The sequence below is a fragment of the Macaca nemestrina genome, chromosome 1, assembly GCF_043159975.1.
Source record: "Macaca nemestrina isolate mMacNem1 chromosome 1, mMacNem.hap1, whole genome shotgun sequence".
Classification (NCBI taxonomy): domain Eukaryota; kingdom Metazoa; phylum Chordata; class Mammalia; order Primates; family Cercopithecidae; genus Macaca; species Macaca nemestrina.
The window spans coordinates 165,440,505-165,457,605 of record NC_092125.1 but is presented as its reverse complement, the minus strand read 5'-3'; the positions used below and the strand labels follow the sequence as shown (position 1 = coordinate 165,457,605).

Below are 17,101 nucleotides of genomic sequence, written 5' to 3'. Positions count from 1 at the left end.
TTATTTATGGAAATTGAGAATTTGAGGGGGGAAGGGAATAAAACCTACTTAGTCTAATACCATCTGGTGTGTGTCTCGCCCAGGGTCCCAAAAGTAGCAGAATTGGGAGAAGGACATGGGCCCTGCCCAAAGGCAGGCGTTGTGCTGTGATAAAGACTTGAACTCCAGGCCAGGAGGCTCTGATTCTAGTCCTGACCATGTTCCTTGCTGGGTACCTTGGGTCACCCTGCCTCATTTGGCCTCAGTTTCTTCCTAAGTGAGAAAGGTAAGTAAGATGATCTCCAGGGTCACTTCTAATCCCCCATGATGGGTCTCTGGGTGTCCCACACTTCCCTGTCACTACAGAGTGAGTAACATGGCCACCCATGACACAAATTTACCTAAGTTCAAATGAAAAGAGACACATTGGCATCTGGGACACTGGTTCAACCTTCCTGTCTCGGAGACAAATTCGTTGTATCCTGGTAGAGACTTTCCTTCGAGCACTGAAGTATTTAGGGCATTTAAGAAGGAAGATTCTTCTCTCTCTCCTTCCTTTCCCCCACCCCCAGTTCTCCCCCAACTCCAGCATGAGACTGGCTAATTAGGACAAATTACAGCAGGTGGCAACTTGACTTTTTATTTTTTTTCAACTTCACAATCCACCAGGGACTGAAAAGCTTTAAAGCAATTTCTCATTTAATCTTGAGAGTCAAGACTAAATTTCACTGCAATCAAAAAGCAGAGACTTGATGATTCATTTCCTTCGCACCTTTCAAGGTTTAATATCTTTCTTGCGAGGGATCAACACATCCTAAAGATAATTAAGCAACCATCATTAAGAAGCAGTTGCAGGCAAACACCCTTCCCCTCACACTACTCAGTGCCCTCCAAGTGTATAAATAAGAGAAATGACTGTTCCCTTTTCTAAGGATACAATTCTGCATCCAAAAGCCATCTAGCTTAGATGTTCAACCAGTGTTTCAAAGATGCAGTCAACTTGCAGAGACAGCTAGAAAGATTTTTAATTAATTTTCTCCGTTGCATGCAAAGATCTGAAAATGTTAGCTATTCCTCCCTCCTGCTTCCTCTAGTTTCTGTCTATCACTCATTTCTACCTACAAATGGCTTTCTCTGGAGGACAGCCCTGTGGAAATTGAGATATGAAATCCCCCATGATGGGTCTCTGGGTGTCCCACACTTCCCTGTCACTATGGAGTGAGTAACATGGTCACCCATGACACAAATTTACGGAAGTTCAAAGGAAAAGAGACACATTGGCATCTGGGACACTGGCTCAACCTTCCTGTCTCGGAGACAAATTCGTCGTATCCTGGTAGAGACTTTTCTTCAAGCACTAAAGTCCTGCCTCTGCCAGTATTTAGGGCATTTAAGAAGAAAGATTCCTCTCTCTCTCCTTCCTTTCCCCCACCCCCAGTTTAGCATTCAGCAGAGGGTCTAGGGCAGTGGCTCTCAAACTTCATTGAGTTTAAGGTAATAAACTGAAGGACTGTTAAAACATAGATTCCTTGCTCCTATCCCCTGAGACATTGACTTAATAGGTTTTGGGTGTGCCCTGGGAATCTGCCTTTCCTAAAACCTCTCAGGTGATGCTGCCACTGTTGGTCCTCAGAACACACTGTAGCTTTGTTCTAGGAAACCTGGGGGAGTGAGATTCCCCTAGTGCTTCAGAAAAACACTGCAACAGGTCCTTAGGTTTGCCCATGGAGGGCCTTAGTTTATACATTTTCTCCTAGTGGCCCATCTGGTTAATATCCACTTTGACTCTCAGATATGTCCCAGACAAGATGTTAAAGTATAAGGTCATCCTGCCTACGTTCATTGTATCATCTAGTCCAGGGGTGTCCAATCTTTTGGTTTCCCTGGGCCACACCGGAAGGAGGAGAATTGTCCTGAGCCACACATAAAATACACTAACAATAGCTGATGAGCTAAAAAAAAAAAATCAAAAAAAGATCTTACAAAGTTTTAAGAAAGTTAGTGAATTTGCACTGGGCCACATTCAAAGCCGTCCTGGGCTACCTGCGGTCCACAGGCAGCGGGTTGGACAAGCTTGATCTAGCCCTTAAAAAGACTCCCAAGGTAGGTACACTTATCTCATCTCACAGAAGAAAAACTGAAGCTCAGACAGATTATGTAAGCTTACCTGAGGTCACACCATCAGCGATAAAACCACCCAATCTTTCTCCTCTTTAGGAAAACAATGGCTAAAGCTGGGGCAAGGTACTCAGAGGCTTCAACCTCATGTTTTTACTATTTCACAGGAAATCTTAACAGTAATAGGCAAAAGCAAAGTTAGGAAAGACCCATGGTAGGAGAGAAGAGGAAAGAAAATGCTCCGCAGAACAGGTATTACCAAAGCTGTCCTCATGCGAAGAAGGGACACACCTAGGAAAAGTAAACAAATCTTTCCACATACCTGAGAAGCAGATAAAAACTCTGTTGGCTTAGACAGCAAGGGCTCATACCTTGGGAGACGTGAAGGTGCATTTGAGTTTCCGTGGTACTCTCTCATGGGCCATTTCAGTCCACTCAGCAAAGGCATCATCGCGGTAAGCCAGGGAAACGTCCATGGAAACTTCTGCATTTTCTCCTGCAAGAGAAAGGAGGCACGTTTCAGAAATGGCTTTTGGAAGATATTTTAGAAACAGCTCAAAAAGTTCTTATAGGCTTTGCCATGGAAATCAGCAAGACAAAAGAGAAATATTAATTTCTATCAAACTCCAAACCTGAAGACTTAGAAGTCATAGGAGGAAAGTCTAAGCCAAATGCTGGGTGGCCTCTCATGTCCACTCTGCCAGAGTCCAGAGCCTCCATTTAAACTCTTCCAGAGACAGGGGCCTCACTCCCTCTGAGGGAGCGCAAATAGTCAGACCTCATCCTCCCGTAACTTGTACCACAGGTCCTAGGTCTGCCTGTAGAAGCCACATGGAAGGTGAGGTCCTTCCTTCTTCCATAAAAAGTGCCTTATGTTCTTGAAAACCATACCAGATCTGCCTGCATTTTCTTTCCTCTCTGACAAACATGACCAAGTTTTTCAACCACCCCTCAGACATGTCCCTCTGGGGCTCTTCTCTGGTCACATTCTGTCTGAAAACATCCTTCTCAAACTTATTCCCGAAAGTTCTCAAATATAGGATCTGCTACTTCTCCAAGAGTCAAAATCTCTTCATATTGTGGATGAAGTTAATGTAAAAGGCAAAGTATTTTTCCAAAATTAAAGACTTATACACAGATAGGAATATAATAATACATAATTGCACAAATGAGTGTTCACACATACTTCCATAACAGTAGGACTGGACCACAAATGAGTTAAACTCACCATAGAACTCATTAAGGAGATGAGATTAATAAAACATTGCAACTATTAATTTTGTCTGTTTTATACTATGATGAGCAAGTTCAAGAGCAGAGAAGTCTTTTTTTTTTTTTTGTATAAAAGTTTAATTCTATTTAAAAAGAAGATTCATTAAATCAACTTCAAGTTCTTAACTCATGGGACTATTTTGCCACACTTCTTGGTAAATATCATTTTGTTAGGTTATTGGCAAAACAGTTTCAAGGTTCACTTCCCTCCCTTGAACCAGGTCCAGGTCATTTTGCTTTGGGGTAAATTAAAATCAGAACTCTACAAGTTGAGCAACTTTGTTTTTTTTTTTTTGAATTGATTTAGCTCTAACCCACCATTACATCTTAAGGATGGCATGACTTGATAATGATGGACTTGTGTGAAGTTTTGATTTTTCAATTAAACTTTGTATCACATGAAGTAATTGTCAGCGTTCTTGAGTCTGGTTATGGAACAGGCAGATAGAATCCTATCAGTAACAAGAGTTGGAAATTGGCTAATTGACAATGCAGTTGCCTTAAACATCTCAAGTAGAGAACTTTCACGTTAGTGAGATGTGCCTGAATTTCGGAACTTAACAAATTTTAATTACTTTTTATTGAAAACTGTACTGAACACCAAATGTCCACCTTTACAATAAACAAATACAGTAATGGTAACTCACACTAAAACAAAACATACTTCTGATAGCCATTATTTTTCTGTTTGGGACAATTTTAAAGTTTTCCTTTGTCACAAAAACAGGAATGCACCTAAACAAAGCTCAAAATAGGCCATCTTTTAAAACAAAAAGGCAATGAGTCACAAAAGACTATGAATAGAACATGTAACTATTTTGATACAAATCTGATAGGATTTGTTAAAATCAGTCACATCTAATACATCTGAAGTGTTGTTGTATAAAATATCATGTGAAGAAAAGAAGACTTTATCAATGTCTAAAAAAGTGGGTTTGTTCATAGACAATCTGACAAGCTACCAGAAAAATGTTTCCTGAGACATAAGGAAATGCAACATTATTCTTCTTGAACCCTTTTAGCTCAAGACTTTCTACTCAATAAAATAGCAGAGCATCTGAAACTGAGAAAATATATTTGAGTACAAACAGCTTGTGAAACTTAATACTTTTTTTTTTTTTTTTGCATCATCAGAGGGTTTTACTGAACTTACAACCAACCTGCCTACTCAGTATGCAGTTCAGATGTGAGAGACGCTTCTCTGTACGGGAGCCTGTACTGTCTTCAATCCTATGCATGCAGGTGTCTATCACAGGCAAACAGTTTTTTCCCCATTTTGTAGTAATGTGATTTTCCTATTAGCAAAAAGAGGTCACCAGCCCCTGTAGACTTAACGGACTCGTCACAGAATGGGGATTTCCTCTTAATATTTTTTATTTTGTTGTGTGAACTCTTGATGCAACATTGTAGAGCGGGGTGTTCAGGACCTGCTGTGCCCAAGGGACTGATAAAGGAAAAAGCTCTATTTATTCTTTGTGATTTGATACACAGATGAAAAACTTAACACACAATAACAGAAGTTGGTCGTTAATAAATCACATCCTAGTCTTTTAGCACTTCCATAAGCAGACAGCATCTTCAGTTTGTAGCTCTTGTAGTTTTAACACCGCAACATCAATGATGTATATGTCCAAAATCAGTTACAAAGACCGTAAGATTCTTTCTCTCTTAGTTCATCTATTTTTCACTGTCTCTTGGTCCCAAGTGTATCTGAATGATTACCTTCTGGCATTCTCTGCTATTGCTCATTGGGGTGCTCTCGATTGTCCCCGTGTTTTGTGGGCTGGTTGGGAGAGGGCGCTTGGGAAGGATGTGCCACTGTCAGGAGGTTGTGAGTCACTGGGATGCCTCCAGGGATGATCCCTTCCATGGCTGCAGGAAGTCCTCCTGGAGCCACGCCCACAATGCCTGGAGGATATCTGTATGTGGCACCATCGAGTTCAGGATGAATTGCTTGCTGGTCTATTACTGACCAAGGCGCTGATGTGACAAAGAATTCATTGTTCAGTTTCTTAAGCTTTCTGGGATGCGACCTGTGACGGCTCAACGGATCTCTGTGGCAGCTGCCTCCCTCATCTCCAGTGACGCCTGCTCGCTGTACCAGGCAGTGTGAGGAGTGCAGAGGGGATTCGGTGCATCTTTCAACGGACCCTGAGCAAAGCTAAAGGGCTCCGACTCATGCACGTCGAGGGCTGCCCCTCGTATCCTGCCATCCTTGAGGGTTTGTGCTAAGGCTTTCTCGTCCACCAGGTCACCACGGGCTGCATTCACAAGGAATGCTCCCTGCCTCATCTGCTTTATGGTAAAGTCATTGATGAGGTGGTGGTTATGTTCGTTGAGATTGCAATGCAAGGAGACCCAGCCACTCCGATACAGCAAATCCTGGAGGGTGTAGACCCTTTGCACGCCCAGGGACTGCTGGATCCCATCCTGCAAGTAGAGGTCATAAAATATGACGCTGAATCCAAAGGCCTTGGCTCGAACTGCAACTACCTGCCCGGTGCAACCAAAGCTGATGAGGCCCAGCGTCTCCCCATGGATGTGTGCCGCTCCTGAGGCCACCTCGTGGATCTGCTCCATGCTCTGAACCCGCGTGCCTTCCTGCAATGCCTGGTACAGCCACGTGTTCCTCCGGTACAGATTGAGGATATAGCAGATGGTAAAGTCCGCTGTCTCTTCCACGGTTGCAGACGGGTTGTTACACACAGCAATTCCGAACTCGCCGGCAGCCTTGATGTCCACGTTGTCATAGCCACTGCCTATCCGCAGGATCACTCTCAGAGCCTTGAACTTTCCCAGGTCCTCCCTGGTGAGGGTGATGGTGTGGTACATCTTGACACCTACGGCTTCATTTAGAACCTTCTCGTGGATTTCCTGCGTGGACTGCACATGCTTCAGGATGGGCATCTCCACAGTGCAGTCGCGGCCATCCAGCAGTGCCACCAGGGGGCGGGGGTGCAGGGGGTCCTTCATGATCTGGGGGCGGATACCTTCACAAATTCTGTCCAATCACTGTCTCTTGACTTTGTGCTTATCCACAAGGGACCATTCTTTATGGAACCTTGCAACTCTCAGATTAAAAAAAAAAAAAAAAAGCAGTTTTTTGCTTTTTGCAAAGCAGTCCTCTAAGAACTTAGGGGAACTCGCAGGAGTCTGCATGCATGACGCCACTATGAACCCAATATAAATCTGTCCACAAACTCTAGTTCACACGATGGGCTGTCTGTCTTTTTAAGAGAATAGTTTCATTGGTTCAAAGCCATTTAAGGTGATGAAACCCTCCTCCCGGAAGGTCAGCGTCCACAGCGAAAGGCGCCCTGGAGGCGGCGGCGGCTCCCACCCCTCCCATTCCACCCGGGGCTGCGGCTGTGCGGCCCCCGCTCAGCGCGGCACGGCTCCCGGTTCGGTTCCTCGCTACTCGGGTCGCCGCTGGCTCCTCTGGGCTGCTCCTGAGCCACCTTAAAATGACACACGCACACAGGGACACACGCACAAAAACTTAATCTCTCCAGTTCCCCGTTCCTCCCCTTCCCGCCCTCCCCAACCTCCTTGCGCTCCCCTCCCCCCGCCCCACTCTACTCCTCCAGAGAAGTCTTAATGAGGGGGGAAAAAAAAAAAAAAAGCACAAATCACATTTCCAAAATGACTGGAGATCCATCCACCACTAGGGTTATGAAAATGGGCACAATTTTAGGCTCTGGCTATTCAGCCTTGAAGAAGTCTCAGTATCCAAGCACGTGAGTTTGCTCATCTAAGTAATACCCACCTCCTCCAGGGCTGCAACAAGGATTGAGTCAAGTTAGTGAAAGCACTGCATGCTGCCTAGTATGCAGTAGGTGCTTAATAAAAGTTTACTAAACCTGAACACATACAAGTCACAAGGGAAACAGATAGGAATAACTGCCCTCTGAAAAGCAGGGCTTTTCTATCCACTGGTCTACAGTGGCTTAAAGCTGACATGGCAGCATGGCAGATCCCTGGTTCTCAGAAGAAATCTAGGAAAAGGAAGAGATGATCTATGGAAGAAGGAATTTGAGGCCATTCTGATATAGAGGAAACCCTCGATGAACATCAATGCCCACTATTCTATTATTCCTATTTTTATCCTCAGTTAAACATGGTGAATTGGCCACTGTGTTTTCCTCCTGAAATTCCACAAAATAAAGACAAAGACAGTAAAAAGAAAAGCAAAAGATATTAAATCACAGGGGGAAAAAACTAACTGTAGACACATGAGCAGACTAGAGATTTCAATTTTTTTTTTTTTTTAAAGACAGAGTTTTGCTCTTGTTACCCAGGCTGGAGTGCAATGGCATGATCTCGGCTCATCGCAACCTCTGCCTCCCAGGTTCAAGCAACCCTCCTGACTCAGTCTCCCCAGTAGCTGGGATAACAGGCGTGCACCACTATGCCTGTCTAATTTTGTATTTTTAGCAAAGTCAGGGTTTCTCCATGTTGGTCAGGCTGGTCTTGAACTCCTGACCTCGGGTGATCCACCTGCCTCAGCCTCCCAAAGTGTTGGGATTATAGGCGTGAGCCATTGTGCCTGGCCTCAAAATGTTTTAAAAAGATAAAAAATACATGAAATAGAGTTTCCTGGCAGCCACAGCCTACACTCCTATAGAGGGGATATTCTAGAAAAGTGAGCCAATATGTCTGCAGGAACCTGAAGCCACTCAGAATTTGAAAGCACCAGGGGTTGCACAAGGCAGAACAAAGCATGGCACTGACAATGAGGTGACTGGTCAAAGTCTGCACACAAAACGGCTGGACCTCAGTTCCCCCACATCTTCCCATCTCTGCATAATCCAAGGAGAGACTTTGGACTTGAGGACACCAGGGGAATACATAGACCCAGGGCTGGAGGTAGAGAAGAGCAAGGGTCTGTAGAAAAAATTGTGCCACTCCCAGGTTGGCAGAAACCATGCTCAGAGTTGGTATCTCCCCTTGGTCAGGGACCAAGCTGGCTACAACTTCTCCCCACTTAGTAGCCTCAGTGGTCAACAGAAAGAATCTGTCAGAGCTCCCATGGGGTCAAATCTTAGGCAATAAAGTACATCATACTTCTAACGCTGGAAGTAGGAATTGGGACTTTCAACTGTATTGAAAAGGGTGCTTGGAGAAACACAAGAGTATAAATATGAAAAGCTGTAAAAAATGTTATCAGCTCACACACAGGTTACAAATAACTCACAGGTTGTTCTCCTTGGAGCCGCAGGGTTCAGAGCAACACTGGCCTTAGACACAGGCAAGAGGGGTCTTTGAAGTTTGGGCCCACTCTGTCAACTGTTCCCTTCTTTATAGGACAAGAAACTCCCAAGTGAAGGGGATATGTATACCCAGAGTCTACAGACTCCCTCACTTCTAGACCATGCTCCGAGATGTCAGACCCCAGAACATTCTGCCTAGACAGCTCTGAACTCTTATCTTACTTCCAAGGTCTGTGTGGCCTCTTTCCAGGTCTGGCTTCCCAAGAAGAACTAGACAATCACTTGTGTACTCTTTCTTGGATGGTCGGGCGGGTGGGAGTGAAAAGGCTGCTATTTGTTGGAAGATAGGAACAGAGCTTGAACTTGGAGATTAGGGTGTCCATGTACAAGCATGCAAGGCCCCTCTCTTTATGGGATGGAGCCAGAGGTGGGGAGAAAAGGGTGTAGGGGCCCACGCTTCCTGGCCAGTCATATTTTGGCACAGAATTCCAAGTCATCCATGAATCCTCAATTCAAACCTGGCCATCCGGTTCATTATGCAGGTAACTCATCATCAGAGGATGCAACATACTTGGTTTAACAGTTTGCTGGCCTGATTTATCACTTCTAAATATTTAGACACGTGATAGGCATGTCTTCATTCATACTGTTTCCCCGAGCCAGACAAATGTTTGGGGTGGGCCTGGTTCAGAGCAGGTGCCTCAGAGAGACAAGGCTAGATAGGATTGCTTCCTTGCCTGGTCCCAGCTTCAACAGTTATTCTAATCTGTTGAGGATCCTCAAAGGAAAAACCATTTTAAAATATGCGGTTTAAAATGAAAATTGCACACAGTATTTTAATGTACAATTACTCCATATTAAGCTCCCGTGGTTTCTGTGCTTTAAATTACCTCATTTAATGTTCTCAACAATTCCACGAAGTGGACATGAATATTTTCTTTTAATTAATGAGTAAAGTGATGTCCTCAGATCTTAAGGAACTTGTATAAAGTCATCGAAATTGCCTTAAAATAAAATTACTTTTTTTTTTGTATTGCTTAAAGAAAACTGGCTAACTTGTGATAAAAGAAGCCCCTCAAAGCAGTCACACAATATGAATATGTTAAGTCTTTAATAAGAGCAACAGCTGTCCTTCATCAGAGACTAACATGCACCAGCCTTCTTCAGGCCTCACATCCATCCTGGGAGGAAGACGTTATATAAATTGCCCAAGAATATATGGCTAGTATACAGCAGAGCTTCAGTCTGGATCACATGAGGGTCCCACTGCACTCTACTACCTTTGTTGGTGAAAACAAACAAACACACTAGAATTCAAAAGAAACTAACAAGCATACTTGGTCAAAGAGCCACTCAACACAAACTAAACACCTTTCCAGCTGTTTACAGGAGAGAAACAGGGAGTGTTCCTGGGAGGCTGCAAGTATGGCTCATAAGAATGTCTGGAATTCACTAATCTAAGCTTTCTAAAGCCATCTGTTATTGGTTGTTAAAATTATAGCATGTTCTGCCATCTCCTCACGTTATCATCTCCTTACTTCCTGTGCAATATGAAGCAGAGGTGTTATTCCTGTTTATGAGGTGAAGATGCCAAAACTCAGAAATCCCTACCCTAGAAATACCAGATTCAGGACCCTACACCTTCATAGCCTGTAGTCTCATAGCATTCTGCCATCTTTTATGATGTACATAAAAAATAGAAACCACAGGGAGAATGGCCCGTTCAAGTGACCTTTACTAGACGGTGATATCACTCCCCACCCCCAGACAGATAGCACACATGAGGTAGCACAGGTCAATCTTAGCAGACCTGGTTCCTTACCTGTTAGCATAGGACTTAATGCCTAGAATTTCATGATTATTACACTAGTTACTGCATGAAAAATGCTTAAGACAGAGCAGAAAGCATGAAGGGTAAGGTATGTTGTTGACATTTTATTAGAGAAGTGAAACTCTTATACTTCTCCTTAATTCAAAATAATTACCAGGTTTCAGGAACATGGAGCTTCCCACTATGAATCCCTAATCCAAACCTAGATCACAAAACCCAGAAACAAGAAAGCACTAGACAGAGGAACACAGTAAAACTGCAAAGCTGGTTACCTGAATTGTTTTCTCTTCTGCCTCCAATGGACTTGGAAATAAAGTTCAGCATTAATGACGATGTTGCATTTAATAAAACACTGGTTTCATGACTCCTGGGATACTGCGTGGGCAATACTTCCCCTCCCCCCTCCTGAGATAATGAAGGTGAAGAATCCAATTTGAACTCCCTGGGAGAATGGCAGGAAGGCTAAGCAACATTTGGCACTGGAGAACCTTCCCTATAAAACAAGGACACTGGTTATACCAGTTTCATGGGGGTACAGTTGTAAGGTATCAGCATAGGGCATTTACAGATTTGAAATCCATGGTTTTCCATACCTATACTATATGAGCAGCCTTGGTATAGAAGCCCATAGGTCCTATGGGCTAGCCAAGCTTCACATTTCTCAAATAGCTTTGGAGACATATTTTGGCTGGGTGGAGAATTCATTCAGAGGAGGAAGGGAAGCGTGGAAAGGCACTGTCATTTGTTACACTTACTATTTCCATCCTGTTATGGGGGCAGTCTCCCCTATGCTCCAGGGTTCCTTCCATAGGAGCAGACCTAGACTGCAAAGTGTGGCTATAGACGGAAAGATCATGCCTTTCCATATTGGGAAGCATCAACTAATTGTATCCTTACAAAGTCTCTCTATACCAGTGATACTGCCCTGCCCTGCTTGAGAAAAGCAAAACCAATCAGTTTTCCTGCAGGGAAGTGGAAAGTCAGAGAGGAAAGCAAGTCCCTTCTATAAGCCAGAAATGGTGGGAGGCGCTGGAAATTGCTAGGAAAGAGGTCTAGTATCCCCAAGAAATCTAGGGCAGCTGCTTAATGTAAGAATGGTCCCTGGGGTGGGAATGTGGGGAGAAGGAGAAGCAATGAAAGGCCACTAGAACCTTAATTGAGGAAGACATCAGAATGCTTCTCACCTATGCTCTACACCTTCTACATCTGAAACAGGTATTTACCAGCCAGGATAGTACAAAGTGTATAAATTGGGCACCAAATGCATATGATTTTGAATTCTCCTTTTATGACTTCCCACCTGAACAACCTTAAATAAGTCTCAGTTTTCACCTTTGCAGTATGGAAACAGTGGGAACTACTCCCTAAGGCTGCTGGCCAATACCAGTTCCCTCTCCGTCTTGTCCCAGAGTGGCTGGGTTATATTGTTGACCTATTAACTGGAATAAAAGGGGAAAAAGGAGAGGACAAGATATATTAGAGGAAATCAAGAATGATTTTATGGTTGTCAAAAGCTTTTAAGGTTCCTAGAGACACTTTGACTTTCCTGGGCCTTTGCCTTGGGAAAAAAAATTAAAGAGGTTTCAAAGCTCGTGTGCATTCCCACATTACATAGGGGAGCTGCCAGTCACCAGAGTTTGTTTGGGTAACCTCAGAAAGAGGCCACAGAGATGAATCTCCTCCCAGCCTCTGGCAGACATATAATCTGGGGTTATTTATGCCAGCATTCCTTCCCCAATAAAAAACTCTCTGACCTGGCTTGAATTTTTCTTGACGCTTTCAATTAAGGAAATAACAAAACCAACCCTGTCCTATACATGGTTAGGTCTGGCAAAAATGGACTCAGCTAATTATAAATTTGGCCCTAGCTGTTTTCTTAAGATGCCCTACAGGCCTGGGTGTGAGTGGTTATAAAAATGAATGAGTACAATTATTTTGCAAACCAGCCTAACAGTTTAGATCACATTGCTTCTCTTGTGTTTCATCATCAAACCAAGCATTTGAATTGCAGAGAATTATCTTCCACATGTAAGAAAACGTATTTCTAAGCATTGCAAAACTGGTTCCTTGCTGTATTCCGATGCATTATCCTCTGGTTGAAGTCACATATCTGTCTATGGAACATGATGAGGACAAGGGAGAATGGTGCTCACATTAGGTTCTCTTCAAAGTGACATGCAGTTAGAAAACATCCACTTACCATGATTGCAGCCAAGGCTACTAGTGCTTAAAGGCTATATCACTGAAAAAGTAAGTGGAGACATCCATTTTTTTTTTTTAATAAATGAATCTGAAGTACCACAGAATATAGAAAAAAACCATTATCTATTGTTGTTCACCAGGTCGGAGAGTAGCTCTTTCCTCATCGAACTCAACACATTCACCCTGAGGATTTCATCTGCTCCTGGGATGCACGTCACGCTCTCCCGTCCTGATTTCCCTCTTGAGATTTGAATTTGCATGGTCACTTTTTACCAGTCTCTCCTCCTCTTTCATGGGTTAGAAATCCAGACCACCAAATGTGGTCAACTCTACTAGATGTCTTTCAGATTTAGCCTCCTCTCTCTCCTCACTGATACTCTGCTTGTTCAGGCCATTATCTCCAGCCTCCATGACTAAAACACCTGCCCTGTTCCTATTTTTCACACTTCTTGCTAGAGAAATGATTTCTAAAACACTTTCAATGCCTTTATATTGTCTTCAGTATGATGTCAAAACTCCTTAAATGGCATCATTGGTTAAGATGTTATATACCAGCCTAGGTTCTAGTTCTATGAATGTTCACTACCCCTTCTACCTAGGTTGGCCACTTCCTATACAGCCCCTCTTCCCTCCAGCCTTGGAAGATGAGTAAGAGCTCAGCTTTGGAGACAGACAGCCTGGGATCACAGCCCACCTTAGCTATTTGGTGCCTGTGCAATGTTGGGAGTCACTAAATGTCTCTATCTGTAAGATGAGGATAATGGTCATCGTAATGCCCTTCTCCTATGACTGTGAGGAGTAAATGAGATCATGTGTGCTAAGCACTCAGCACGGGCCTGGCATATAGTAAGCACTCAGTCAGTGCTGGCTATTTTATTTATTTATTTATTTATTTATTTATTTATTGAGACGGAGTTTCGCTCTTGTTGCCCAGGCTGGAGGGCAATGGCGCGATCTCCGCTCACTGCAGCCTCTGCCTCCTGGGTTCAAGTGATTCTCCTGCCTCAGCCTCCTGAGTAGCTGGGATTACAAGCATGGGCCACCATGCCTTTCTAAATTTTTTGTATTTTTAGTAGAGACAGGGTTTCTCCATGTTGGTCAGGCTGGTCTTGAACTCCCAACCTCAGGTGATCCACCTGCCTCAGCCTCCCAAAGTGTTGGGGTTACAGGTGTGAACCACCGTGCCTGGCCGCTAGCTGCTATTTCAAGGCTGTTACTCAAGGTTATCTATACCTGCTGTACTCTGGGTTCCCAAAATCACACCAAATTTTAAAGAGATGTCCCCTTTGAGAGGGTGAATTACAAAAGGCTTCTTTATCTGGGCCGCAGACAATGCTTTGCATCCCCACTTGTGCCAGACTCCTACTTATCTTCTGGAATTCCCCCCAGATTTACCCTTGCCTTCTTTTACTCACCCACACTCAATATAGCACCCCTCCTCTTGCTCCCCACAGCACCCTGTTCACCCAGCAACATGACACTTACTCCCCACGGTGCTTCTCCTACTTATCCCCATCTCTCTCCCTACCCATCTCCTACTTAGGCTGGGTTCTTAAAAGCCAGGGACTGCCTCAGTCTTGTTCACAGTTTTAGCACTCATGTCTTTGCACAATAGATATTCATTAAATATTTACCAAATTAATGATTGTCACCCTTCTTTCTCCAAATAACTCTTACAAACCTAAATTTCCTGTCACTCTACCAACAAACAAGTGGTTTGCTCTATTTTGGTGACATTCACACTTTCTTTCCCCATCACCTGCCTTTTTACTCCTGCTCCCCACAGACCCCTGCACAAATACCTCTGAAATCCCTGGTGCTAGATGGATCATCCAACTCTATTTTTGCTTCCACCAAATATTTCTGAGCACCTACTGGTTTCCTCACACAAGACTGGCTGTAAAGTCTAAAACCATAAAAACCCTAGAAGACAACCTAGGCAATACCATTCAGGATATAGGCATGGGCAAAGACTTCATGACTAAAACACCAAAAGCAATGGCAACAAAAGCCAAAATTGACAAATGGGATCTAATTAAACTAAACAGTTTCTGCACAGCAAAAGAAACTATCATCAGAGAAAACAGGCAACCTACAGAATGGGAGAAAATTTTTGCAGTCTATCCGTCTGACAAAGGGCTAATATCCAGAATCTACAAGGAATTTAAATTTACAAGAAAAAAACAAACAACCCTATCAAAAAGTGGGTGAAGGATATGAACAGACACTTCTCAAAAGAAGACTCTAATGCGGCCAAGAAGCATGTGAAAAAAAGCTTATCATCACTGGTCATCAGAGAAATGCAAATCAAAACCACAACGAGATACCATCTCACACCAGTTAGAATGGCAATCATTGAAAAGTCAGGAGACAACAGATGCTGGAGAGGATGTGGAGAAATAGGAATGGTTTTACACTGTTGGTGGGAGTGTAAATTAGTTCAACCACTGTGAAGATAGTGTGACAATTCCTCAAGGATCTAGAACCAGAAATACCATTTGAACCAGCAATCCCATTACTGGGCATATACCCATAGGATTATAAATCATTCTACTATAAAGACACATGCACACATATGTTTATTGTGGCACTATTCACAATAGCAAAGAATTGGAACCAACTCAAATGCCCATCAATGATAGACTGGATAAAGAAAATGTGGCACATATACACCATGGAATACTATGCAGCCACAAAAAAAGGATGAGTTCATGTCCTTTGCAGGGACATGGATGAAGCTGGAAACCATCATTCTCAGCAAACTAACACAAGAACAGAAAACCAAACACTGCATGTTCTCACTCATAAATGGGAGCTGAACAATGAGAACACATGGACACAGGGAGGGGAACATCACACACTAGGGCTTGTTGAGGGGTGGAGGGCTAGGGAGGAATAGTATTAGGAGAAATGCCTAATGTAGATGACAGGTTGATGGGTACAGCAAACCACCATGGCACATGTATATCTATGCAACAAACCTGCAAGTTCTGCACATGTATCCCAGAGCTTAAAGTATAATTTTAAAAAAAATATTCAGAGAAGTTCCAAATCCTATATATAAATAAATGCAAATCTTATATAGAAATTGGATTTGGAACTATATACATGTATATCAACATAAAAATGTACGTTTGTATATGTCTATAAAGAGTGAAACAATTAAACTTCTTCTATTAAAAAAAGAGTATGAATAAAAAGGCATATAAGGCAAAGCCATTGCCCTCAAATTGTTTATAGTAAAGTGGGGAAGGCAGGTATATACATAAATAAGTATAATTCCATGTAGTTTGTACTGCATTAGAAGTATATATGAAGTATACAGTCAGCACAAAAGATCAAGAGTTCTGAGTAGAAGGTCAAGAAATGTAGCACAGAAGACACCATCTCCTGGCTCACCCTATTGAGAAGAGGTGATGTTTACCAATGAATTACAGAATAGGAGTTCACTAGGCAGCGAGATAGGAGAAGGCATTACAGGCAGAGGAAGCCCCATGTATGAAAAGTCACAGAAGCACAAAATAGCAGGGTGCAGCCAGGGAAAGCAACTAATTCAATATGGCAGGGAATGTGAGAGGGAGTGCAAGGAAAAGGGAAGGCTAGGGAACAGGAAGCGTCTGATGACAAAGGGAAGAAGCTTGGCCTGAGTGCTGCAGCATTTTGATGAGACGATGTTAAAGCAAAGACGGAGATTCTGGCAGCTGTATGGAAGACAGACTGGGATGCGGGGGCAGGTGGACAGAGAGACATCCTAAGGAAACTGAGGCCCGCTGCTAACACAGTTCTCAGTGTGCTTACGACGATTTAACCTTGTCGAAAATACTGCTGGAAGGATATTTTCTAAGGAATTTGTTTACCGAGGAATCTGAACCCAATGATGAACCAATCTTTTGCTAACAAAGCTAGAGAACTCAGAACCATCCAAGCCGGCAAGTGTTAAAACACTGGAAAGCAAATGTGGCAACAGCACTTTCCTATTTGACCATAATCAACATCAATGTGGAGAGAAAACAAACCTGACAGCCAAGGGAGGAAAACACACAGTGGGTTTCTTTGCTTTCTCTCCAGGACACTGTCAGTACACACAGCATTTAGAATAGCTGATTTGATCGTTGTGAAAATCTACCTGCGTGTCTCTCTCTCTCTCTCTCTCTCTCTCTCTCTCTCTCTGAATGCAATTAGAGAAGAGAGCTTCATTCACACTGTGTCTAAAAATAGATGATGGCAGGGTTCACAGACTGACAGCTGCATTCTCATACAGTAACCAGGAAAGGAATGGGATGGCTAATTTAACTTAACAACTTCCAAAACAAACAGTGCAGAGGGAGTCCAGGATAAAGAGAAAACACACAGGTCAGTTCTTCAAAGAGCTGGAAGAGGGATGGGGTCGCTCCATGGCAGTTTATTACTCCTCCCCAAGTCCTGACGAAACCAGCTAAGTATTTTGCCCAGATCTACCCAGAGTCCTTCAGACAAGAGCTCTGGCAGA

The 17,101-nt window shown here is 43.3% G+C and overlaps 1 protein-coding gene and 1 pseudogene across 2 annotated transcripts in view; both read right to left on the bottom strand.

The window, feature by feature from the left end:
- LOC105498347 (Wnt ligand secretion mediator) overlaps positions 1 to 17,101 on the bottom strand; it is a 135,900-nt gene that overhangs the window by 58,607 nt on the left and 60,192 nt on the right. For both annotated transcript variants that reach the window (XM_071091416.1, XM_011770403.3), the window contains exon 3: positions 2,469 to 2,593. In XM_071091416.1, coding sequence (XP_070947517.1) covers positions 2,469 to 2,593 — 125 coding nt within the window. The remainder of the gene's footprint in view (positions 1 to 2,468; positions 2,594 to 17,101) is intronic.
- LOC105498346 (C-terminal-binding protein 2 pseudogene) lies at positions 2,609 to 6,870 on the bottom strand (annotated as a pseudogene).